This window comes from Ambystoma mexicanum, chromosome 2p (assembly GCF_040938575.1).
Source record: "Ambystoma mexicanum isolate Mex_15411 chromosome 2p, UKY_AmexF1_1, whole genome shotgun sequence".
NCBI lineage: Eukaryota > Metazoa > Chordata > Amphibia > Caudata > Ambystomatidae > Ambystoma > Ambystoma mexicanum.
In genome coordinates, this window is record NC_090923.1 from 1,092,238,694 (window position 1) to 1,092,266,670 (window position 27,977).

General features: G+C 44.2%; 1 protein-coding gene across 1 annotated transcript in view; it reads left to right on the forward strand.

Moving 5' to 3' along the window:
• Positions 1 to 27,977, forward strand: part of PPP2R5B (protein phosphatase 2 regulatory subunit B'beta) — a 574,560-nt gene that overhangs the window by 462,868 nt on the left and 83,715 nt on the right. The window contains exons 6-7 of the mRNA XM_069645079.1: positions 10,296 to 10,355; positions 26,852 to 26,960. Of these exons, the coding sequence (XP_069501180.1) occupies positions 10,296 to 10,355; positions 26,852 to 26,960 (169 nt within the window). The remainder of the gene's footprint in view (positions 1 to 10,295; positions 10,356 to 26,851; positions 26,961 to 27,977) is intronic.

A 27,977-nucleotide genomic window follows, 5' to 3' on the forward strand; every position in this document is an offset into this window, starting at 1 on the left:
GGCCTAGAATCTATATCCTTTAATTGATACATATATTAACACATTGCTAAATGGACAATGGACATTTGGATTATAAACTACACCACATCCAAAGAGAATGTAAGTTTATGTGCAAGTCACTCGTCCTCACCGTGTGGATGTTGGAAGTGTCTGTGGTTTCCTCCATGTTAATTGTCTGTACGTCCATCAGTGTCACCTATGTAAAGACAGACATGCTAATGAACACATTGCGTCTTTTCCAAAAAACGTTCATATTGTTCAATCTACGTAAAAGCCTCACATTGAACCGAACTATCAGTATATACATGACCTCCGTATAGATAAAGTAATCTACTGTTCTAATTGCTTAAAATTTCATTGTGGCTTTTGTTTCTGTGACAAATACATCGAGGTTGCTGAGCTAATGCTTTTCAATTTGCAGATGGTATTGCAAATTAAAAAATTAAATAATAAGATAATAACAATAAATTATCCCTTATCATACCTCATCCTTCAGAACAGTTTCTGCACAAGAATAGTTCGTTGTTGAAGTTCCAGCCTCCACCTATAGCAATGTAATAGCAATAATAAAGAAGTAAAAGGAAAATATTAAACTTTAAAAGATCATGATGGACAATATTTAAATTGAAGCCTACATGCCACTTTGACAGAATTTGGGGTTGCTATGCACTGAAACAAATCATTTGGAATGGTCCCATCAGAAGTATATTTTTCAAAGAATTACTTTAATGCTGAGTGTGGCGACTGTAGACTCGGGAATAGTGGTAGATGTACAATGTAAATCCTTTAATTGATACATATATTAACATAATTCGTAAATGGAAAATGTACATTTGTATTATGAATTATACAACTAGAAAAGCGGTAAAGTAAGCTTATGTTGCAGTCAGTCGGCCTCACCATTTGGTTGTTGGACGTGTCTGCGGTTTCCTCCATGGTAACGGTCTGTACTGCCGTGGGTGCGGTATAGGCAAAGGCCGAGATGCTAATGAACATATTTGACAAACTGACCAATTTGTAAAAGACACACTTTTTCGAGAAGGCTCACGTTGCTCTGAACTATTAATGTCTCCACATTATACAAGGTATACTTAAAGTAATCCACACATATAAATGTATAAACCATAGAACACTATGCAACAGCGGAAACCTGTGCAGTAAAATATAAATAGAAGTATTTATCCAAAATTACAACTCATTTATTGTTACCTGTTCACATATTATTTCTATGTGTTGGATGATCGTTTGAAAAACATATTATATACACACATTTTACAAAATAGTGCAATAGATTAGAATAATCGGACCCCAATAAACTACTCACCGGGTTTAGCATGTGCTCAAATTCAGTAGGAACAGCATTGGGTATTAATTTGCGATGGAGTTTGGGGCAACCCTTTTTAGTGAACTTGGACCGTTCATGCATTTCTTCAGAGAACTGCATGTTGCAGACGGGGAATCAATTGCCCCTCAAGTCAGCCCTGAAATCGTTGGCTCTGCTTTCAGTCTCGGACATTTGAAAGCCGCAGTTTGACAGACATATTTTTACTGAATTGATATCCCTCGGAAAGACATGCAGGACTGTACTTTCACTTTTGGCATGGCTAACATTGGGGCAACCAAACACGATACATGAAGGCATTTTTGGATTGTCCTTATGAGCTGTTAGAAAAAACAACAAAAATTCAATGTCAAAATAATGTACTTAGTACTGAGTACTAAGCAAACATAAACTGAGAACATGCCCTATGAAATATTAGATTTGGAAGCAATACCGAGTAAAGTTATGTTATATGAGGATAATATATGTCAATTATAATGCGCATGGACACACGTGTTTGTAGGAGCCACAAGACAACGGAGGGAAGATCCTACAAGGGGTGTCATTCAGATCGTGTAAGTGCGGCAACGTGAAATACATGCTGAAGGGAGAGGGGGAAATGCGAGGGAGATGGTAGGGGAAGTGGGAATCGGGGCAGCATTGCACAGAGTAAGTGCAGCCAGAGCAGAGTTGCTCAGGGTAAGTGCAAGGAGGTCATTCCAGAGGGAGGCATCTGCAGGGGAGAGAGATCCGCAACTGGGCCACTCTCCCCGACCCTGGGCCCAGCCACTCTCCACTTGCACTGCCTCCCTGGCAACCCCTGCACTGCGGGACTGTCTCTGTATCCCTCCAGCCCCCCCTTCCCAGCACTTACCTGCACTTACCTTGCACTTGCCACCAGCTGGCCCTCCTTATTTATTTATTTATTATTTATTTTATTCTACTTACCTTGTACTGCACTTCCCCCTCCCCTCTTGCACTTCCCCCCCTCCCCCCCTTGCACTTCTTCCCTTCCCCCTACCCCTGCACTTGCGCGATCTGAATGACACCTGGCCTAGTAGGATCGTTGTCTGTCTTCCACCTGTTCCCCCCTCCCTGCCTCGTCGCGCCTTGAAACACTTGTGTATAGGCGCGTTACAAATGCCATATCATATCATATCCAACACCCAGTGTCTGTCTAGGGAAGCGTCTGACTCTCATAGAGTTGGCAGTAGCAGAGCGAGGGGCTCTAGAAGGAAGGTATTTCGTAAGAGAGTTGGCTGTAGTGTGGGCTACGGCCTCAGGAATGCTTGTGGACGATGCAGAGGGTCTTAAACTTGATTCTTGCAGTCACCGGGAACCAGTGGAAAAATTTCAGGGCTGGAGATATATGGTGCCTGGGCTTGAGGCAAAGGATAAGTCTTGCAGTCCTGCTCTAGATTAGTTGCAGAGGGCAAAGAGTAGAGGTAAGCAGATTGAGAAAGCGGCTGGTGCGGTAGTCCACGTTGGAGAGAACCAGGGCTCTCGAGACAGTGAGCTTCTGTGATAAAGTGAGAAAAGGTAGAATTCCTCTGCAGAGGTGCAGCTGAAAGTGGTCCTTTTTCGGACGGTCCGTCAAGTGTGGAGAGAAGGAGAAAGTGGAGTCGAAGATGATACCTAGGTTTTTTGACTCAAAGGAAGGCGAAGGTAGAGGGCCCAAGGAAGGCAGGCAGAATGAGAGATGGAAAGCAGGAGTAGGGGTGTCAATGAAAAGGATCTCAGTTTTACTGGCAATAAGGAAGAGATTGTTTGAGGTGCAACAACCCAGAATAGTGGATAGACACCCAGGAATGAGAGAGGGAGGAGAGTAGGCTGAGGGGATAGCCTGAGTGTCATCCACATAACACTTAAAGTTAGAAATGAAGGTATAAATGAAGTGGCCCATGTCCTAGTTGCAGAGAAAAAAGTACATTGGACGGTTAATAATGGTGTAGACCTTTTGCAAATATCAAATTGAGAATATGATGTACATTGAGTATAAAGCAACAGAAAGTGGCAGAGCAGATAACATTGGACACTAAGGAAACCAATAGTAAAAGTTGACTAAGCGTTAGTTGGAAGAGCAGATGAGCCGATTCAGGAAGCAATGAAAAAACTGGTTAGATGACGATATCCCTAGTTGATTTCAGAGATGTTGTCTTGTTAAAGGAATAGTGCGCTCAAAAATATTATTGTCCCAAAAGATGGGCAATAATGAAAAACATGCATTACACATAATTTGAATGATAGTCCCTATGTAAACTTTTGAACAAACAAGGCTCAAAGTATTTACATGGGAGCATCCATTTTGCCATTTCAGGCAGCCTCCTCAGCTCATGTTAAGCTCTGCCCTGGCGGCACTAAACAAGCAGCAAAAGCCCCCTACTGGGAGCTTTTGCTTACTGCAGCCAGCGCAGAGCTGTACATGAGCTTGGGAGGCTGTCTTCACTTTCATTTTACGTTTTCGGTGCTCCCAAACCCAGGGAAGCACAGAAAATGTAAAATTAAAAGCAAAAAGCGAAGGCGCAGCAATTATAAATACAACGTTGATGTATTTGTAAATGCTGCGGTTTTCTTTCTATGAATGCTGCAGTATCTACAAATACAACAACAATGTATTTCTGACTGCAGCAGCTTTCGCTTTGAGTCTCCTGGGCTCACTCAGGTTGGGGGAGTCCAGGAGACTCAAAGTGAAAGCCACTGCAGTCAGAAATACATTGTTGTATTTCTAAATGCGGTGGTTTTCTTTCTATGTTTCTCAGGCTCCGGGAAACATTGAAAGAAAACCACAGCATATTTAAATACAACAACGTTGTATTTATGTTTGCTCTGGCTTCAGCTTTGAGTCTCCTGAGCTCCCCCCGACCCGGGTTGGGGGAGCCCAGAAGACTCAAAGCTGAAGCCACAGCAAACATAAATACAGTGTTATAAATGCTGCAGTTTTCTTTCTAAGTTGGAAAGAAAACCGCAGCATTTATTTTGTAGTGTTTTTTAAAAAAAGGACATTAAAAGCACTTACCAGCAGCAGCTTGTGTTAATCTCTGCTCTCCAGCAATAATGAAGCAAAAGCAACCTGCTGGTAGCTTTTGTTTATTACAGCTGACTGGCTTTTGCTTCATTAGTGCTGCAACGGCAGAAATTAACACAAGCACACAAGGCTCATCCATTTCACAAAATGGATGCCTCCCAGTGCTTTAAATCTGTGACATTGAGCCTCATTTGCTCAAAAGTTTACATAGGAACTTTCTTAATGAATATTTTTTATATATATTTTTGAGGATGGCCCATCTTTGAGCCAATAAAATTTTTGATGGCACTATTCCTTTAACCTCCACAGTTTTTATAAAGGCTTCCAGAAGTGGGTGTGTATGTGAATGTGTGACGTGTTCGTTCACACCCACAAGGCATCTATGGCAAATTTGGAACCCCCCCACATCCCTCTAGTGAAGCGTGAAGCCCCATTGCGAGCACATGGCCAAAGGTACGAACTGCCATTGAGACCGGAGGATGGATGTGGATGAGGGGAGCGCAATAGGCCCTGAACAAATTGAAAGGACACAGAGATATGTTCATTGCAGGGATGGGGTCTTCCACGGGGAGTCTGGAGACATCAGGTCTGGAGAGGCCATGCAGTCAATGGTCCACGTGTCAAAGAGCCCTTTGAGTTGTACATGGTATTCGACACCTTCAGCCTTCCCACCTAGTCAGCCCCCTTACGAGAGCACGGCTAAAGGTGCGAACTGCCGTTGATGACGGTGGGGGGATGGATGTGGATGAGTAGGGCGCAATAGACCAGTAAACCTGTTGAAGAATACCAATCAATCTCAATCCTCTTAAATGTTTGTACATGTTGTGTACTTACAAATAATTTCCACCCACTATTCCTATCAACTCATATTTAAATGTTTTGTTAATATTTTTTGTAAAGTGGGTTTCAATGATGAACTACAAATTGTTCTGCTGTGGTCCAGGCACTGTATGTATACTGCCACGTTATTGTCCTGAGTCACTTGGGAATTTTTCACGAATGGCGCAAATCACACAGGCAGGCATCACTCGTCGAACACAGAATCCCAGTCTTCCATGAATCCACCATGTAAACGCATGGTAGGCCACAAGCATGTACCACCTGTGAAAGAGATACAAAAAAGGTTTGTTTGAATGAACCCAATAACTGCATGTAAATGTTGTAAATACTTTTTAAATGTAAGGCGTTGTGAGCTATTAAAAAGCAAATTTTTGTTGAAAGCACTAACAGCGCTTGGGATATCAAGTGGGGATCCATTAAAATTGTGAACACCTAATCGATGATAAATAGTTGGGGAGATGGTGGCACATTTTATTTTTACTTCCAAGTGAAAGAAAGGTCATTGTTTGGATGCAGATGCTAAAACTGAATATTAGGATTTGAGATTAGAAAAAAATGTATTCAATGTAAAGTAAAATGTTTTCGTCACTGACCCATAGAAGTTACAATGATATATGGGAACAACATGAAATGTTAGCCGTCTCCGTTATCAAACACACACCATGGGCCTCATTACACGGAATGCGGTAAGGGTTTACCGGTACCGGTAAACCTTTACCACCTTACTACGAGGTCCCTTTGCGGGACCCGACCTCAACCGCTGGTTTTACCAGCCGTTAAGGAACGGGCCCGCAAAGGCACCTTGGTGCTAATTACGGTACCGCAATTTGCGGTACCGTAATTGGCTCCTTCCCCATTCCCATTGAGCCCTATGGGGGCAAAAATGGGCATGGGGAAGTGCGTTGGTGAATGGGGAATTACCGCCCCTGCTCACCTTGGAGTAGGGCGGTAATTCTGCCATCCACCAAGGCGGACACAGTAAAATACTGGCGGCAACCATGGCGCTAATAGCGCCATGGTTACCGCATACCGTGTAATGAGGCCCCATATATTGAGTTAACTTACTTGTCACTTGGATTGCACAGGAAAACTGTAGATCGAAGTTCGTGCATAAGGACCATCAGCATTCGCAACACGGATCTTGTAAGGCAGGCTGCCCTGAAATCATGCAGCTCAATAACACATAGTGGTGGTGTGTCTTCTTCGGCAATGTAGGCCAAGCAGCTGGAGTTTTCTCACCGACAGCAGGTCTCTAACACACTTGGCATAACCTCACAATGATAGCAGGTACACCAGGTGGAAACGTCCTAGATGCGACTGGGTTCAGGCTCTGGTGATTGATTATCACAACTACCATCGGATTCCTCATGGTCTCGACTTTTTTCTCTTTCCAGATTTCCTATTCTGAATATTCCAGCTCCTACATGTAGTGCTGAATATTGGCCATAGTTCCTGAATATTGAAAAAGTACACAATCAACAGTGAGATAAATAGAAATGTTTTGGTTTGTATACATTAACGTACTGAGGTTTCACATGAAAATTCAATGTTAATGAAAAACACACGAAAAAACAGCCATGTTAGAAAAACCAATTGTGCAAAGAAAATATTAATCGGGCAAACATTAAATAATTTGCAAGGACACATGTAAAGAACATGCCATGTTAAAGTACCATTATAATATGGTTTGGTAAAGACATTTGTACATAATATAAGGTGACTAAATAGCGACTAATGAGTTAATTATTTTATAGCAGCATAAATACCTGCTGTAAATGTGTGGAGTGCAGATAGATGAACAGAGCTCAAACAAATCAGGGAGACTCGAAAGGAAATGATTTAGTGCCGCAAGGGCACTTGAACTTAGGGTGATGGATCAACGGATAAGATTTCCACAAGATGGCGGTGCCCAGGCAGGCATTCTCTCAGGTATAAAAATGAGAAACTAAGGTAAGGTGCATATGATATACGATCGAAAACACATGTCGGATCGATTGGGACAACAACATTTCTGAGCGAACTACCCCTTTAATAGCAATCTATTTACTAGAAACACTGCCTTTTTCAGAATGAAGCAGTGCTAATTCTGACGGATTCCTGTCCCGTGATTATCTGCATCAATTAGCCCCCGCTTTGCATTCCTTATCTTTCCAATATGATCTATGCACCGCTTGGGTGCCTCAGACTGTTTTTCCCGGCTGCAGGCATGTTGATATAGGCTCCCATGAGCCGGCCGGCACAGCGAGCAGCAAAGGATGGGTGTTTGGGAGAAATTAACTGAAGGTGTCTGAAGGCGTTGGGGCACCACCCAATCAGCATCTGCTCCAGCTTGTCTAGGATGAGAGCATAAATGCTCCTCTTATCAGTAGCTGGTGCAGAGGGTGATACAGGGTAATGTAATATGCTTGGCTAAGCTTAAGATTGCACTCAATGAGCTGCTACGTTCAGAGCTTGATTTCGGGAGGAAAGGATGTTTGTGTTCACACTTGAGTCCAAAATTTGAATGTTTTTTCACACTTAGACTCTTTAGTTTATCACCAATTTAATTGGGTGGAAATGTCACCAGGATTCTCTTTAAATGGGCCGCAGGACTTCTTACTCTCAGGACACAGACTGTAGCTACCCATAGCAATGTCAGTCTCTTTCCCCCTAGGTGAAGGCCTTTGGCGAAACTGGGGGCCTTAGGGTGTGAGGGTTCTAACGGTGTTGCCTTTGAAATGCCGTGGGCCCACATCAACCTAGAGTCATGATGTGTTATTCTCTTGGAGTGGTTTAACATTTTCCAGGCGGGATGGTGCCCTGGGCTCTGATGGGATTTAGTTTGTGAGCACCCAGCCAGACTAGCACATGTATACGAAAATGAGACTTCAGGATACGGTATGGAGTCCAGCTTCCCTTAGGGGATCTCTCGGAATTGCACTAAGCAATCTTAGCGCGGGAGACAAAGACATAGGGCCTCATTAGGAGTAGTCCAGTCTGAAAATAACAGTGGCGGTAAACCCGCTGCCACTGTTGTTTCTGGACCGGGTTATCTAAAGTACTGCAGGCGGAAGGTGTCATTCCCGCCAGGTCTGACCTGGCGGGTTTAACACCACCCGCCTGCAGGCGGACGTGGAAACGCCGGCACCATCACAAGATGGTGCCGGCGTTTCCACTTCCCCATTCCCGTTGAGTCCTACTGGACTCAACGGGAATGGGGATTTACCAGGTCACCGGGGTCGTAATGCCCCGGTAATTCTGGGAATCACGGAGGCGGAATGGTAATACGATTCCGGCGATAACCTGCCGGAATTTTAGGCATGGTTACCGCCGGACTTGTAATGAGGCCCATCATTTCCCAAAAGATGGCACCCATCAGTGTTTGTTTCGCCCATACTTACTTTCTGCTTTTCCTTTGGTGCGGTTGCATATGAATTTGGGATGTGTGGGCGTCCAGCTCATCTGTCCCTTGCAGTGACCACATAATGCCTTTGTGGAGTAGTCATTTACTAGCTCTGGTTCAAGTGGGCTCACAAGTGGGTCCCTCTTTACACTAGTAACACAGGACGTAAAGCTCGGAGACAGAACCCGTTCTCTCGGCAAATTCGAGGAGACTTTTTCTAGTTCAGGGAGTGCTACATTTTCACTTGCACCCGCTTTGAGACCCAACAGCAAAATAGCCATTTTCTGGCTGGGCAAAGTGAAATGAAGCAGTCACATCTTTCATTACACATTTTAATACGAAATAAAGATCACCACTGCACGCTTAATTTTAAAGGCGGGTTCCATTGTGTAGCTAAAGCATCTATGGAAGTGTTGACTTTGAATTCCCCTGAATAAAGATTCATCTCGTCCCTTTTGGTGCATCATTTGCAGAGAAAAAGCCGGCTTAGGCAGGAGAAGAGGCCCACATCTCCACGCAATTCAGATTGCAATGCCAACGCATTTAAATGTGTTTAACAATAAAGGTCTTTGATGTACGGTTTAGGTTTGTGTTTGTAATTGCTCTTTATGCATTTGTATTAATTTAAGGATTGGGTTTCATTTGGAGTGGAAATACCTTACACAGTCTCCAATAACAGAGAGCAGAGGCAGCCCTAGGATAAGATGGTTTTACATAAAAATCATTGTTGGGTTGGATGACGTGGTGCTGGAGCTGGTGATGGAGCAAGAGAAGGGACATGTACCAGGGACGGGAACTGCAAGCCGTTATGCTGTATTAAACATGGACAGCCTTACTTATTTGTATTTATTGTGCATTTGTAAATGTTTCAAAGTGCTCACAGGGCAAAAGGGAGGGAACCTGGGATTGAAAACAAATATAACACTGAAGGAAAAAGACGGACCTACCAGGCCTTCAGGGCGTGCTCCAGTATTTACTTAGTGGCACATTGCATAGTGTAGTCCTGAGGGTAGAATGTAGGTGAGTTAGGTCGGGTGGTTAGTTTGGATAGGAAGATGGGGTAGTTTAAGGGCTATCTTCTGTTGTTAGCAGGTGCTATTTGACCCTACTTTTGAAGAGTTCCATTCAAGAGAGGGTTGGCAGGATAGCTGAGGGGAAACGCATTTGTCTTGGAAGCAAGACAACACAGAGCAACACAGGTTTGAATCCTGGTCCCTTGCTTAGAGACTGGTCTCCAGAATAAGTGTAATAACACAAGATTGATTAAAGCGATAGCTTTGATGGGCACGGAGGTGAGCACCCAATGGAGTGGGGAATGTAGGGAAAAGGAGCAAAAGAGGCAGGAGACACAAGGGGATGAGGGAACCGATAGGCTGTGAGGAGCAGAGAGTTTGAGTGGGAGAGTACAGTGAGATGGATTTAGGTGTAGGGTGTGGCATAAATGCTTGGGTATCCTACACAATCCCAAACACAAGAGTAATGAGGGCTGTAGAAACCTAGGCCAGTGACATTAAAGGTGGTCCTTCCAATATGCTAAGTAATAGAATGGGCAGTGAGATCAATATGATTCCCTTTCCTTAGCACTTTCCTCATAGTCCCTCCTTGGCTGCCGTCCTCTGCATTGACTAAATCAAGGCATTCTGTGCTGAATTGAAATCTATGTCTCTGTGCCATGGTTTGAAAGAGAGCGTGGAAAGCATTCATGGTGTCCTTCGTTAATCCCGTAGGTTTGTCTATGAAACTGAGCACTTCAATGGAGTGGCCGAGCTGCTGGAAATCTTAGGGAGGTAAGTCAGATGAAGTCTTTTTTTTTTTTAATCATTTTCTGCATATTTCTTTCTTGATAGCTAACAAGAAAATGCATGCACAGTACCTGTGTTACAGTACACAGGTTTGCCCAATGTCACTGTTAAACAAAAAAAAAAGAAAATAGCCTGTTTTTACTCAGCGTCCATGTATTTCGTCTAGTTATGTCAATTTCAAATCAAGTTGCCCCTTTTTATACTGCCACCATTTCACATTCAGAACTGGCCATAGCCACGCGGGGCCTATGTGACTGATTCTTGTTTTATAGTGTTTCATGAAAAAACTGTGCTTAATTTATGGGGGTGTTGGCCAGCGCTCAGCCCCAGCACTCATTGTCTCAGACTCACTTTAATTGTGGAGTGGTGATAGCCAGTGCATTCATCACCCAGAATGAGCAGGGGCGAGCTGTAGTGTAACCCCAAATATGTCGACACTGTGTGGAGCAGCTATGGGTGGTGCCAGCAGTGGTGGGGAACTGCTCACCCGCAGTGTCACAAGAGTGCTAGAAAATATTTGGGTCCTGGCACTTCTTTTTCTTCACTAGAAAAAAGTGCTTTTCCAGCACTTCACTTTACTATATATATATATATATATATATATATATTTTTTTTTTTTCAAAGAAAAACTGTTAAAGAGACGTTATGGTGAAGTTGCGCTACTAAAAACCTATGAAATTCAGTGAAAAAACTTTGTTAAAGAGACGTTGTGGTTCCAAGTAAAACTGAAAACCCCTGAAATTCACCAGTTATGGTTGCTTAGCTTACCATAACTGGCGAATTTCAGGGGTACTGCTAAGACTAACACCCAGGACATCAAAGATGACATCACAAATGTCACTGATGACATCACATGTCTGGCTCACTCTTTTTTCCTTTACTGATATATCTAGGCCAGTAACAGTCAGGAACTAAAAATTCAAAAAGTACTATATTTGTAGACTTATACTTCAAATATGATCTTACAGTAATTCACTTAGGGTCCACTCACAGCATATGAAACATATACAAAGGGATATTGTGACTAGGCCCTAAGGAAAGTAGTGTACGTGGCGTTCATCCTCCGTTCCAGGGACTGGATTGCCCAGCAGCCCAAGTTATCAGCCCAAGCAAAGCAAGGGTGGATAACGAGGTCTCTGGACCATTATCCCCCCCATTCCAGCCCCTGAAATGGGGGATGAAGGCCATTAGCACCCCAGGTTCCCAAAGCGGGAACCCGGGGTGCTAAAAAAGAGGATTTTCTTTTCCTATACCAGGAAGGAAAATCCTTTTCCAAGATATCCACCATAGAAAGGCAAGGCAAGGGTTCCATAGAGGCCCCTCTTCGCTTTCCATTGCAGCCTGCAGGAGGCAAAAAGAGAACCCTATGGCCATATTACCACAAGCACATGTTTCTTCCCTTTCAGATCTATCCTAATTTTGAATAACTTTACCACAAAGCCAGTCCCAGGTGGACATGGCCGCTTGAATCCTATGTTCTGTCCCTTGTGGTCATGGCCAGTAGCCAGATCGTCTGGATCATGACCTTATTCCATGACCTGGACAATCTGGCCACTGCCCATGGCCACAGGCTACCCCTCAATCACTAAAGGTATACCGCTATTTTTTGTAGCTACATTATGACACTTGGCAAATAATAAAACACTGGCACATTTGCAAAACCATGCATGTAGGTCCTTGCCAATGCTCCTTACACAAGTTTGCTGGAAATCCACACGTGTTTTATTTTTTCAAAAGTGTCAAATGTATGCACGTACAATCGTCATATAACCTAGCCCCCACTTGACAAAATCCATTCAGACTTTACAAAAACATCTGTCTAGATCTATAATCGTTTTGCAAACCTTTGTGTAGATTTGTCAAATGACACCACCTTTATAAGCCTTTACAATATTTTGGGACCCCCCTCTAATTTTGCCCCCTCATGACAGAATCCCACCAATCTTTGCATACTCACTTAGAATCAGGTCAGGAATACACATGCAAAATATCATGCAGTTCCATTAAGTGGCGCCAAAGTTATAAGCCATCCAATAACTGCATTTCACCAACCCTGTAATGCTGAGGTGTCCGCAAACTTTCACAGGACTGTTCGCGAACATCTGAACTGTTCGCAGACTTTTGCGGCAAAAAACACCCTTTTTTTGCTTCTTGCAGCCATATCCCATTCCATCCTCATCACCCCTCACCTGCCCAGAGATTATTTCATAAGTTTGACAACTGCATTGTTGTGTTTTTTAACATGTTTTTACCGCAATGTCCGCGGACAGCGGCGAAGTCCGCGAATCCAAGATGACGGGCGTTTCCAAAAATCTGACGCACTTCACGCTCTTCACCATCCAATCAGCGAACATGTTGCATGTCCACAGACATGACGTAAGCCGATTAGCCAATCCGGACACTGTCCGCGGACCGAACAGGGAAGTGTGTCCGCGGACCGAACATAGATATCACTAATTTTTTGTGACCTACTTTTTGGTCATTTAAAAAAAAAAACTACTGGACGGATTTTCACCAAATTAGCAAAAGCACGCTTTGGTGAAAATCCGTCCAGCGGTTTGGGCTGTAGGCGTGAACAAAATTCTTTCCCCATTAAGTCTATGGGAAAAAGGGACATTTTGGGACCCCCCCTATAACTTTGCCCCCATGGACTAAACCTCACCAAACTTTGCAAGCAAAATGAGAGTGAGCTATATACTTTTTTGCAAAGTTTGGTGAGGATTAGTCCAGGGAGAGCGGAGTTATAAGCCACCCAAAAAGTGCTCATCCAATGGAAACAGCAACTTAACCATAACTACACAGCCACTCACCGTGGCTGTGTAATTGTGTAATATATATATACATACATACGCACACGCACACTTCACAATGACAGCCTTCAGCTCCCTGCAGCAGGAATTTTGTGCCTGTCATTGTGGGGGAGCTGGAGCCCTCAATGTCATGCGGTGGGAGGTGAGGGCTATGACTGCAAAAAGAAATAGTCGCTTTTTGTAGTCACTCTGCCTTCACAAAGAAATTCTTTCCAAACTTTTGAACTAAAGGCAGAATGACTTCAAAAATAAACGATTTCTTTTTTAAGTCCAACTGGCCCCCCGCCCAGGACATGTATTTGTATTTATTTTATTTATATAGCGCACCTGGCTCAAAGGCATCTGGGCACATTTCTTCAAAAGTACATGGTTATAGATGAGCAGTACAGATATTGCCAGTTGGTCAGAGCCGCCCTAGCTACATGTTGAGATTTACAGGTCAGCCGAAGTGCAGACATAAAGGTAATAGAATTACATACATACATAAAGTACAACCTGGCTAATGGATAAGGTTGCAGAAAACACGAAAATAAATAAGAATAGTTGTACGTATATTGCGCAATTTACAGAGTTCTGCATTAGAATTTGCAGGATGATACAAGTTATGTGCATGAATGAGCATGGTCCTGAGCAAAGAGCCATTTTTTGCCTTACTCTTCAAAGAGTGGTGGAACAGTTCAGCTCTGAGTGAGTTGGGAAGTGTATTCTGTAATTTTGCAGCGAGGACTGGCAAGCTAGATCCTCCTGCTTTTTGTCTCTTGAATTTGGGTGTTGCTAGGGTGTGGGCTTGGGCCGATCTCAATGGGCAGGGATGAGGCGTGGGGGGTGAAGCGGTTGGCTAGATAAGCAGGGGCCATATCGGACTGGCACTTATGGGGGAGTAAAAACAAAGAGGTGATGGCTGGAAGGTTTAGAATGAATCTTAACCACTGGCATTGCTCTGGGCACCCTCCAGACATCGTTCTTCGCCTGCCAAGCCATTACAGAAGGGGAAAGACCATATGCAAATCAGGCTTGGTCCCACCCCAAAAGGGGCAGTCCAGCCCGAACTGCTAGGTCACATCCCATCTGCACGAGACCAAGCTACTCCTCACTGATGAGCCCCAACAAGGGCGAAACATGTTTGAGGATGCTTGTGGTCTCGTGCAGAAGAGATGTGTACTAGCAGTTCAGGCCTGTGGCCTAGCATCACCTCTTTGTTTTTACCTATGGGGGAGTGCCATGGTTTTGAGGGATATTCTGTGAGCAACAGGGAGCCAGTGTAGGCTGTGCCTGGTGTCAGAGATGTGAGATTTCCTAGGAATGTTAAGAGCTGCTCTAATAGTATTGTTCTGCATTATTTGCAGCTTGTTAATATTTTTTTGGCTAGTCCCAAGGTAGAGGGCATTACAGTAGTCGATTTTAACTATAACAAGAGTTCTGGCCAAAATGATGCATTTAGTAGCAGTGAGGAAAGGCCTACATGCAGTGATAAGCTTGCATGTGTAGGCTGAGGCCGAGACCACCGCATTGGTTTGTCTCGTGAGGGATAAGGTAGAATCGAGATAGATACCTAACGTTTTTGTATCATTAGATACCTAGATAGTATTGCCGTCAATGATAAATGATTTGAAGGCAGGATCTAACTTATCAAGTCTGAGATGGGAGTCTAATATGAGTGACTATGTTTTTTTGTCATTTAAGCAAAGCCCATGATGCGCCATCCAAGCATGGATAACTAGGTAAACATCATTGAGGGCTTTCAAGTCAGTCAAGTAGTCACCAGTGATAGGGATGAGTATCTGGGTGTCATCAGCATAATTGGTGTAGGTGACACCTAGAGAGTCAATATCAAAGAGCAGCTTCCTGAAGACATTATATAGTTTGGGTGAGACACAAGACCCTTGTTGGACCCCACACAAGACTGGAGAGGGTTCGGCAGATGTAGATGGGGGAAAAGACCCGCATGGTTCTGTTTGCCAGAAAGGATCTAATCCAAGATGTAGCTTCATCAGAGAAGTAGGCAACATTTTTGAGGTGGTGACAGAGTATTTGGTGGTTGACCAAATCAAATGCTGCCGATAAGTCTAACAGTAGGAGGGCCATCTTACCTCAGCGGGGCACCCCGCACCACAGGGGCTGCAGCAGCCCCCGCTACGCCAGTGCTTCATACATGTAAGCAGGCTTCTCCTTTCCTTGCATCTTTAAAGACAAAACGGCAGCCATTGCACACAGCCACATTTTTATCCCCAAGAGAGCCATGATGTTACACACTGGTTTTCTAGCTGGTGGCCCCAGTAAGGGTTGTAAAGCCAGAACAGAATGAAATGAGAGCAAACCCGTAAGGAATTGAATTGTGTGATGCTTTCAAAGCCAATTATTGTGATTCTTCTGTGTGCCACAAACCAATCCCACCTATCTTCAGCACCTTTACAGATGGCAGTAGCAGAAGGGGCAACACACTGGCCCAATGGATGCCCCTGCAAGCCACGCCCCTAATATCGTGGAAAGGCTTGGCCAGTGTGTGAAACAGAGCATTATGTGCAACCCCCCCATGCACACCTAGCTCTGACCTCTACTCCCCAGAGGCCTCACTACTATGTTTCTTGAGACAAAAAGAGGTGTTGGCTGGAAGGATTAGAATTAATCTTAACCTCTGCCTATCCATTGCAGAAAGGGGAAAGACCATATGCAAATATCTAAAAGGAGTAGTCTAACCCAAACTGCTTAGTCACATCCCTTCTCCACGAGCCCAGAATGTTTCTGAACAGGATCTAAACTGAATCAGGGCTTTCTGGATTTAGGGAGGGTTGTTGTAAGTGGCTCAGATTTAGGAATTAGAGGCTCCTGCCTTTTTGTGTCTGGATGTTCTCTTGCAGAACTGCTGCCCCTATTTGTAAATATTAACTGTTCCCGCCAATCCTAAAAGGTATGCCAGTAATAAATGCGTCAGGTCTATGCTCACCTGTAGCTGTGTAATGTATGCCTGTAACCTCAACGGATTGTGCAGCACCCGCTACTTCCGGAAGCTAAATTCACGCTCAATAAATGCCCAAAATAAAATATAGTAGAATTTAGATTACAGGTGATGTGAAACATCTTACTGCTGAGTTTTCCAGTTGGCCTGGCACCACCTTCAATACGTTTGAAGACTTTAGGGCAGAAGATGGAAAAGAAGGATGGTAGCCAGGACGACCTGCCTGGAGCAGATCAACGCAATATGGACTAGCATCTAGATAAACGGTGCCTCAGTCCGGAAGCTGGTGCAGTTATAAGTATGTTCCTGTATAGTTCTTTATACCATATTCCCCCCGCCTCTAAGCGTAATAATACCGGGTTGTTATTGGGTTGCCCAACTCCAGGCCTCGAGGCCCGGAATCCTGGCACGTTTTCAGGATTTGCTTCATGACTATTCATGAGATAAAAGTTGCATACATTTAGAATCATTGTATGTAAATTACTCTCATGAATATTAATGATGGGTATCCTGGAGATCCGACTTGTTTACGGCTCTTGAGTCCTGGAGTTGGACAATCAATCGCATAACTAATGTGTGAAAGGCGAAGTCCTCCCGGGTCACGGGATTCTGACTTACATTGTGCAGTCTGCCCTTATGTCGGAGATCAACACTTTACTGTTGAGCTATTCAGCTATTCACCTGGGAGTAGTGAATGCAGAATATGTGGGTTATATTTAAGGGCACATGTCCGTAATAAGTAGTAGCAAAAGGCTACAACTTCGTTAGGTTTGGCTCAGTATTTAATAACGTCCACTAGGTGGCAGTGCTCTCATGTGCTGGGAATAGAGTACTCTGCAAGTACTGAAAAGAACACAGATTATCTAGTATGCTTCCAGCAGGGAAGTCCTGGTTCTATTAAGGACATAGAGGAGAGTTTTATGGTTCACTTTTTCTACTTCAACATTCAGCAAGAATAAAATATGTTATGCAGAGTTATATGCAGTACCCTTTGGGAACATCACACACAATTAAGACTGCAAGTGACAGTACAATGTCACCTTTGGTACAAGCCTGTACTACACAGTTAAAGTGGTAGCAGCAGCGGGGCAGCCAGACTTATCTCAAGAGTAAGTGAGCAGTATCAAATAGTTACACAAAGGACAGCAATTACTATGATTCAGGCAAACACTGACTCAAGGTTTTCAAGTAAAAGAATATACATTTATTTCAGTTCTCTCTTCAGTTGTATAACATTACACTATTATAAGCAGTCTAAAAATCACTTTCTTAATACACCACACCACTTCCCTTAAATTCCAGGCAAGTTAAGCTCACAAAATGGCGTGGGAGCAAAATGGCACTCCAGCAATTTAAAAGGGAGGGAAAGACAAAAGTTAACAGAAATGAATCCACACCAACAGGTAAGTACTCGGGGCAATGGAACAAGAGAGACTACAATGACTAAATCAGATAGAAAAGGCTTAGAGCCAAAGTCAATGGTTCAAAAGTCTTTTGCTTAAGGTAATACAGTTCAGGGTAGTTTGCTGTAAAGTTCGTGGCACGCTTTCCGGACGAGGTTGGTTGGTAGAAAAGAGAGAGAATGACAAGCCCACGGATTGGAGAAAGATTTCAAACACTTTCACCACGGATGAATAAAACGCACAACCGGATTTGCAAAGTACCTTTAAAACAGAGAGGGGGGCTGTAGCTGAGGCAGACGTTCCTGGTAGTTCCTGCAGATTCACGGTTCCTGAAGCGACTGTCGGACTGATCAGAAGTAGGAAGACTGGAGGGCCCTGCACTACCCAGGGAAGAAACCAGCAGCAGCGCCAAACAACAAATAAAAGGTGCGCTGCTTAAAACCCAAGCAGGGTCCGATCTTCCCGGCTATCCGGCCCACTGTAGCACTGTACAGCAAATTCGACCAGAGGAGGGGTCATGGCTTGCAGTTTGGGTGAACTGGTTGGTCCCACCAGCTCAAGGGAAGAAGTTTCCTGGAGGTTCTTCTCTGTCGTCGGATTATGGAGATTCGGACCTGCAGCAGGGTTTCACCGGGAGGTTCAGTCGTTGTAGGGGTCCTCTTCTTCCAGTTCCTCTGTGGTTCTTTCGTTCCAGTGGCCACTCTGCTCTTCCATTCCCAGAGACCTGCTTTTTATGCAGTTTTCCCCCATTCATACTGCCTGGTTGTCAATCACACAGCAGGGTGGCTGGCCTGGCAAGACCAGTCCCCTTAGCCAAACAGACAAGAGTGCGACTTGGGTTACCAAGGGAACCCATGGCAGGGTTCCTAAAACCCCTCCCTCACATCCTGCCTACCCAAACTCTCAGGCGCCTAAAGGAGGGCTTCTGTGTGGAAGCCTGCGAAAAGGCAATGAACAAAGGGACCAAACCTGGTTTGGCGCGCAGAGTAAAACATGAGAAAGCCTTTGACAAAAAGAAATGGCGAATAAACCTGACCGGAGAAAAAATAAAATGTATTTGGTCAAGCGGATTTATGTTTCAGGCTATTATAATAGCCTAACACATTACCACGTTTATATAAGATAATCCCAGTAGAAAAGTTAGGGTAGATACCAGTGCCACCAGCCAAGTCTTAATGCAAAGGGAGCCAAACAATGCCCCAAGAGACGCAGACAAAAAGGGATAAGAATTAACCCTTTCCAATACTCCATGGAAGATGGGGTGTACTAGGTCTGTGGTTTAAAATGACTAAGGTAAAGTTAATGACAACTTTACCCTTTACTGGGGGACTGTAGTCCGCCCCAGAAAATGGAGTCGGTGGGAAGTCTAAAAGATAACCCTGTGTCACTGCACTGAAGGTGCTGTGTAATACACATGAAAAATATGGTGCCCTGGAGTAGGTGAGGCTCCAGTGCCCAAGATCACACAGAAAGTAGAAATACACATAGCAAAACAAATGTAAGAGTGGGAAAAAGGCTCACACTCTTACCAGGTGAAAAAAAATAATCCTAGAAATCCAGCAAAGCTGCTGAGGGACTCAGTAGGTAAGGGAAATCAACCATTTATGAGAATTTTCCCTAACACCCACTAATTACATTTCCAGACAACCAAGAACAATTGCAGTTGGCACTTTAGAAACAAGTGGAACTGACAGTCCAGGCCTCTTTCAATAATTCCTTGACCTCATATATTCATTCTCCTCCTGTGTGTACTTCCTCTTTATTTGATGAGAATGTCCGAACCAAACTTTTATCCAAAGCTTGATGTCAAATCTTCACTTAAACCCTTTAACTGGAATGATATGCAGCTCACATGGCAATGCCCCCGTTCATGGCCCACACATCTTGAAATATCCTTTCTATGCCAATGCCAACAGCAGATCTTACCTTGTTGGACGTCTTTACTCTTTTTGATCGGAGTAGCGCGTGTTTTCCTGTGCCATCCTGTGCCATGCTGACCCAGACCAGAACACCGCTCTAAGGTTCACGGTAGGAGGAAGCGGGAACCTGTGGATGTCAGTAGCGCTGCTTCCAGCAGAGAAAGGAGGAGGCAAAACACCAATGCAATTTTAGCTCTTGAGATGGTATTTCAAGAGTAAAGAACAAGGACATAAAGGTTGGCTGATAACCGGGAGTTAGCAAAACCAGGCAAGCCTCCCCAGTCACAAATCACATAGAGGCAGCCCTGAGCCTCTGGCCCTTTTCCAGTCCCAAGCCAAAGAGGGAATCCTTAGCAACATTGTGGGAGCAGATAATTAAGGAATGGAGAGACCCGCGAGGGAGAGTGAAACTGGTAGCAACTCCACACAGCAGGACATGTCATAACGCCTGGAGCCACCATGCACAGAGGAGGTGCCACCGCTACCAGGCAAGGACTCTTTTATTATTGACATGGTGTGTTGGGATAAACGACTACACATTCTTTGGGTTTCTTTGAAACACAAACAGGTTGCTGTGCCCTGTGAACATAAGGATTTTTCTATGTAGTAGTGATACTGGTCTCCCTATTGGTTCTCTGTCTAATCTCTCACTCAAAAGTAGAGTATAGCGCCTGGCACGCTACTTGACAGTCTGACTGTTATACCGCCCGGCATGCTTCTTTGCTAGCATTGAGACAGTCTTCTAGCATCTAGAATGCTTCTTTGGCAGTATAAACAGTCTCACAGTTATATCGCCTAGTGCGTTTATTTGATGTAGTGGCCACCTCACTCTTCATCAGGTCCATAGATATAGTGCCCGGATCACCCCTTGACAGCCTCATGGACGTAATACCCAACTCACTCTTGATCAGATGCAGGAACATAGTGCCCAACTCACACTTGGACGGTCCCATTGATACATAGTGCCAAGCTCATCCTATGACAGTGTCGGGGGTTTAGTGCCTAGGTAGGTTTCTCAGCCACCTCTAGGTTCCCCAAATCTTCTGGTTTGGTTTGTCGCTCCTGGGCAAGGCTTCGGTCTGCAGGTCCTCCTTGAGAAGCCTAAAGCCAGTCTCTCTGGCTAACGTGGTTTGGCAGATCTTCCACAAATGTCTTTAGGTTTTCCATTAATTTTCATGCCGGCGCAAATGCTGGGCATTCCTATGGGAATGATGGCAGACCCCATAGGGATCCATTGTAAACGTTGACTGCCACACTCGGCGTCTATGTCGCCTTTCGCCCCCTGCACGTTTGCACACTGCTGTGCAAATGACCAATATTTGGTGTTAGGGAGCCTTCCTACGTATATGTCTACATGTAACGGCTCCCCACCACCAAATTTCATTATAGAGAAAAATTGGCTCCAGAGAGTCTGGGGAAGAGGGATGGAAAAATCCATAGAAAGATCTAGCAGGGCTGGAAACCAAGCTTTTTATATCCAGAAGACTCACCACGACCACTGACACTCCCCCCTCTAAATTTGTACTACTGTTTTGGAAATGACAGCAAATGGAAAAAGGTATATTCCGTACCCTGCACGCAAGTCTGGAGAAATGCATCTGTCGCCTTGACCAAAAGATCTGATATTCAACTGAATACATTGGGCAGGTAGGTGTTGAGACAGGATGTATCAAGGTCTGTGCTAAGGGGATCCCAGATGTCCAGGAAAGCTTTGAGGAGGACCTTAAAGTTGCTTAGGACCTTAAATTACCGAGAATGCCAGTCAGCCCAAGGGTGGACAGTCCCAGAAGTTATTCAACCGTGACTACTATATATTTCTGCTTAGGCGCTGGAGCCAAACATATTTTGCTAACTCTGTGAGGTGCCTTAATTTGGTTCCCCCTAAGTGGTTTATGTTTCTGGCCACCAAAGCATTTCTATTCGAAGGACTCAACAATTCACATGATCACCCACAAGGGAATTGACCCCAAATGGGCCTGCAAGAAGCTAAAGATGCTTGATATGCATTGATATCTGCTTGGAAGAGGGCCTTCTTCTTCTTGTAGATATATCCCTGCACTACAGTCATCAGCCTCTCATCCTGGCATCTCACTTGATAAGGAGATCTGGGGTAGATCTGAAGAAATCGCATAAGTATATGCTGGGTCCTGGATCAGGCAATCAATATTTACCATCTGCAAAGCAAGGAGCCCAGGAAGATGGCTTCAAAAAGGAAAATGGAAGCACTATCCTGGCAGCTCCTTGGGGGGGGGGGGGAGTATGGCCCTTCCCATGCAGCAGCAGTTGGGGCACCTCACCTTGTTTTGTATGTTATGACCCTGGGAGTGTTTGGGGGCATTCCTGTCTCTGTTGTTGGATTGAGGAGGCATGAAAGCCACCCCACCAGTAGCTGCTGTGAATCTGGATCACCTCGTGGATATTGGGCTTCAAATATGGAGGCAGCGTTAGCACATTGTGGTCAGCATTTACTCAGATGACTGTCTCCCACCCCATAATAGCAGTGACTTTATCCAAGGCAGAGGTCAACTATAGAGCTATGGAAGTTGACTTGATCATTGCAATGCCGCTGGATACTTTGTTTCCAGTTGTTCCACCCACAGGGACCTCTTCATATCTCCCCTTTTCTTCCTGGCCCCTGTCCTTTTTTCCTTATGATCTCTTGCTGCTCCCTGCTGGGCCTTCTAGGATTCCTCTCTAGCTTTGCTACTCACATGGTATTTGTGCTACAATCCCTAAGCCTTACAATCGCCTTCCCCTACCATCAGTACTTCACCTCTTCAGGAGATCTTTGGCCATTTGCCATACAAGCGGCAGCTCAGTTGAGATACCTCTCCAGCAGTGCCATTCCTGTTGAACTTCTTCTACCATCTACTTCTGAGTTTTTTTCTTCCCTTTGGGGGTTTTCATTAGGCACTCTGGGCTCCTTTCAGGCGCTTCCCCTTTCTTCCTGTGAACAAAAGGAGAGGGGAGAGTTGCTTTGAAAAGGCTTAGATGCATGTCTTCACTCCATGTAGGACATCCACACCTGATGCTAAGGAAAGACGGCTCATTGCCATCAGTACCCAAATGTCCTCCCTGGTCACATACCTTGTGAATTGGCAAAATATACAGACCCAGTGTCCACCCTGACGCCTGCACCCCCAAGCCATTGATACAGGACCAGTTGTGAATTCTCCCAATTGATAACTAAATCCATTCCTGCACGAAGCACTGCAATGTAATTGATTTGCAACACAAGCATCTGGGTGGCCTGAGACATGATGATCATGTTGTCCAGGTAAATAACAAATATTCGCTCCTTTTCCTGGTTTGGTGAGACACCACGACATGGATGTGATGCCTAACTAAAGGCATGTGAAATCCCTGATGCATCTCACCCATTGAAACTGGAGAATTCTCCTACACGAGGTGTGATTGGACACTGCCAAGTGTGCATCCTTCAGGTTGAAACGCACCAACCCTCTTCTTACAGCAGAACATCTATCAGATGATAGATGCCTTCCATCTTGAAATGAACTGGGCCACCCAACCAGGGAGCTCTACAAGATTCATCACCAGCAAAATCTTTTTATTTCTGTGTACCACAAACATTGTTCAACAATCCTATGGGGGTGTCCTATACGGAGAAGTGAAGCACTTTACCCTACAAGATCTGCCACTTCCTTGTTGTATTTTGCATTGACATCATATGGAGTATGGCAGTCTCGACTCAGAGGTTATCTGGTAGAAATGTTACCAGACAACCTGGACTGTTTCCAAAACCAAGACATCCCTGGATACAAGCAAACAACAAAGTGAGAAATCCTCTTCTGAGAATGAACAATAGTTAAAATATCTTGATCTCTGGGCTATAGCACAGTTTGGAGGATCTCACTCGTGTTTTAGATCACTCATCTATTCACAGACTTTAGAACAGTAACCTAAGTTAATGTCCTATTCTCTTGCAGCATTGCTCCAACGGAAAGCTGGACCATCCCACCTCCTTGAGGGGAAATAGATATCCTGCTGTCTTCCGTCCCATTGTTAAGATGTACCTGACACCCACTTTGAATTTGAAAACGACTGGATGATTCCTGCATCGCCCAGCCCACCCGAAAACCCAGCTGGAAAAACTCTCATGATTTAGGATTTCAAGCTTGTTGAGGGCATATATGGGAAGGAAACACTGGCAAGTAGACCATAAGCCTGAGGACCCACTTCAGAAGAGGCCAAATCGCCAAATATTGAGTCATGATTGATAAAGATGCCACTTTGTGTATATATAGCATAATTTGGTTATCCAAAAGGCAAACTGGCCCCTTTCTCTACCCGGCTAACAGCATCAATTCCCCCATATTTGTGGCCCATTTGGCCAAGTACATGGTTTTAGCCAGATGTCCTGACTAATCCAATTTTGTCTTGGTAAGAGCACCGGGAAAGATCCATTCTTGCATATCCTTATGTCCTCTTGATATGACTGTCCTCCTACAAAGGTCCGGGACTGGGAGGACGAGCACCTTGCCCTGAACACTGGGCATTTGGGCATAGTGCACTTTCCCCTCTTTATTTACAGCCACCTTAGCAAGAAGGAATCGACATTGTGGATCTAGTATGGTGCATGACATTGCAGTCAAACATTTTATCTGCTGGATCATCCACTTTTATAGGTAGAGTCAACGAGGCCCACTTGGTTCTGGCACTCCCTGCCCCCTGTCTGTTATAGGACAGGATGTACTACAGGAAATGGTGATTCTCATCCTCCGCTCCGATGCTGAATCAGTGGTGTAACACAAAATGGCCCCCCCCCCCTGTGAACTATGCTGAGGGTCCCCCCAACTCAGCATCAAATCACGGGTCTTGCCACTCTCTGGGCCGGCTTAGATTACCACGCTTGCGCAATGCGCACAAACATGCTTCTGCAGGGGTACGTCGCACACTGTACTAGGAGAAGATGTAAATATGTGTTTTAATGCATTATACAGCACACTTTCTGAAAAATTGTCTAAAAGGCTAGAGCGCTTGCAATTGTTTTGCAGGGTAACACCAATACAAAAATACAATACATGCAAGTCACCAACAGTACACAGGAACATTAATGCTTTCATTAATATAATACTTTGCTATTAAAAATGCCATGCCACAATGAAAACATGTCCAACTTGCTCCACAATGTAGACCAGTCTAGGCATGTAACAACATATTACAGTAAAGCATGCCAGGCCACATGTAGACATACCTAGACTGGTTTCACCAGAATGCCAGTCGAAGCAATAACACTTACCATGGTTATTTTATCACAGATGCCCAGAAAAATATACAATGCTGCAGCAAGAAATGGCTAGACTGGCAGCACCCAAATGTCAGTCTAGCGAGGTAATTACACTTAGCAGGACTGCTTTATCAGAGAAGCCCAGTTGAAAAAAAGTCAAGCCAAACTAAGAAATGACTAGAGTGGCTGCACCAAAATGTCTCTCTAGCCACTAATAACACATCTCTTGCTTAGCATGGACATGGATGACCATTACGGTTTATCGCACAATCCCTGTACCACCCGCCCCCCCATGCATCCGCTCTACCTCCCACCCCCTGGCCCAACCCCAAAAATCAGCTTTTCGGCCCGGCATTACCTCCATGTCCCTTTTCCTTATCCCAGTGCTTATGTATGAGCCTCCTTGCTCATAGGTAAGTACTGGGATAAGGAAGAGTGTGACTAGGAGTAATGAAGATTACAGGTAACTAAGCCAGGCATTACATCCATGTCTATGTCCCTCTACCTCATCCCACTACTTGTGTACGAGTCAAAGTGCCTCATACACAAGTACAGGGACAAGGAAGAATAGGGCTATGAGTAATGAGGATTACCAATAAGTAACCAAGGTATTAAACACAAGTAGGGGTGCAACACCATTGAGCTGACTGGATTCAGTCCCCCCTTGAAATTTTGGGCTATGTTGACTCAACCTGGCTAACCTACAGAACCGTTTCTTTTTGAAGTCGCTCTGACTTCACAAAGACTTATTTCTGTTAAGGACCGAACCATAGTGGAAATCATTTCTTTAAAAAGACAGAGCGACTTCAAAAAGAAACTTATTTATTTTTGAATTCATAGAGCTCCCTCACCCCATGGCATGGAGGCCTCCAGCCTAGAGACTTCCATGTCATGGGGTGGGGGGAGCAGCCCTCTGACTTCAAACAGAAAGTTTCTTTTTGGAGTCAATCTGCCTTCATAAATAAATTATTTCTGTTACCTTGTAACAGAAATAATTTCGTTATGAAGTCAGAGTGACAAAAAAAGAACCTTTCTTTAAAACATTTTTTTAGTCCATGCCCCCCGCCCCCGTTATGCCTGTGTGCTGAATCCTAACTGGGGAAGTCAGGGTCTTGCGATGCTGAGTTCCCAAGAGCTCCTGCGTTGTCCTCCTCTGGGGCAGAGAGTAAGAGGCTGGCAGTGTCACCTTCACCATACAGGCTCCTTTCAGCTTTTCAAAGGCAGGTTTAGCCTCCGGAAGTAGTCGCATTCGATTGTCAAATGGGGTGTAAAAGGGTGACCTCGTATGGACACGATTACATCCCCTACGTTTGATCCTGTGGGTTCTGCTCAGATGAGCGATCAAGATGGCCGCTGTCACATGGAAAACTCTGAACGCAGGGGGCTGCTCTCGCCCAAGAACCAATTGCGCCCACTTGGCACTCGCACTCCAAACAGGGGGCATCTGCAAACACTGGAATCTCAGAAGCAGACGGCTAACACCACTGAATTAGTCACTCAAGCCAGCTAATCAAGACGATGTAAACGCACCATAAAGTATGCAAATACTAATGTCCATGTAAGTAAGTTTACAACGCAAACACTAATATCATTGTAAATATGCCACAATTCAAAAATACAGCACAAACCACAATCCGTTTCAGTATTGTGTACATTGCTGAAAGGCAATGAAGTTAAAGAGCACAACACAGTTACTTTATCCAATCTAGCATCACTAACAGAGAGTGGTTCTGAGCATTTCAAGATGTCAGTTTGTTTGATGAAGCCTGGTTTATTTTATGGACCTAATATTATGTTATGTTATATGGCCTTTGTATAGTGCCTAGTGCCATTAGCATGGCCTCAAAGCACTGTGCGGTGAACCCCCTTGGAGAGCAGGGTAGTGGCACAAAACAGTGAGATTCAAAATGCAAGCCTTATGTGACATAACTTAGTGCATACCCCCTTAACGCATTCCACCTTTTAGGTTAGTGTAGAACTTTTCACCTGCACTTCCAATGTTTTGATATTTTGTATCTGAGAACCTGATCTTGCTTTAACGGTACATGTTTTATTACATTTGCTTCATTTATTTGTTTGATCCAATAAGGTGCTTTTTAGGTTTTCAAGTAGTCTGATGCCTGTTTTTATTCACTTTGTTTGCAGCATTATCAATGGCTTTGCTCTTCCCCTGAAAGCCGAACATAAGCAGTTTCTAGTGCGGGTATTACTACCACTCCACTCTGTCAAGTCCCTTTCAATATTTCACGCACAGGTATTGTTCTGTTAATTGAATTTTCTCTTGGGGATACAGTTCTACTAGATTTTACCAATTTGCTCATTTACTGTCAGCATCTGAGGAACTGTGAGCAAGTCATACTTTGGTGGCATAATCTATATCCGAAATGTGTGAATTACATCAATTCTTTGATATCAGTGAGTTTTTGTAATATCTTTAATTAGATGAGTAACTGTATGGTTTGAAAAGATGGAAAATTATGCATGAAAAAAATCAGCTTTTTCGTGACAAGGGTTTTTTCTCAAACAGGTAGAAGGTGGGGTTAAGTATTTAATATCATTCCACATAGCAGTTAATCGATAAGCAAAAAGCCAGGCGATAAAGTAAAACTGTTCGTGGTCATCCATAAGGGGGAGTTGCAAAGAGGATACTAGCGAGTGCATGATTGCAGGTGCCACCGAAATTTGTGAAAGACACGTTAGCCCAGTAATAATATAAAACATTGGTGAAGATTGAAAAAAGCTGGAGGCAGGGGCAGGAAAATGGAGGGTGAGGTATGGAATGATATCAACGAAGGAAGACAAGTAAGTGTTAAGAGGTTGCTTTAGAGTGTCTAGTTTCTGGATAGATTGAGTGCATCGAGGGAGATACAGTCTGCAAGAAAGATTAGCCTGTCGGGGGTCTTGCCTGCGATCAAAGTGGTATAGGTTTAAGACCTTTGCTTTAAATATAAACAAATGTAACAGTAAAGGCAGTCAAGTGGTGCAAGAATGCATCCATACATGTCCCATCCACTGAACTTGAAGCAGTACTTCCATCTTGTGGATTCATCTAATGGGGGGCGGACTGGGCTATGGGGAAACTCTGGCGATTTCCCGGTGGGCCTCTGCACCCTGGCCCTTTTTCGGTGGTAACCTATTATCTCCAAATGTTCACATAGGAAAAGGTTTCATCTTGCTGAAAATGTGTAATATGGGGCATCTTTAAAATAATTTCCAGGGCCTCTTGTGGTTCCCCGTCCACTCCTTCATCTAATAGAGTTAAAGAAACATT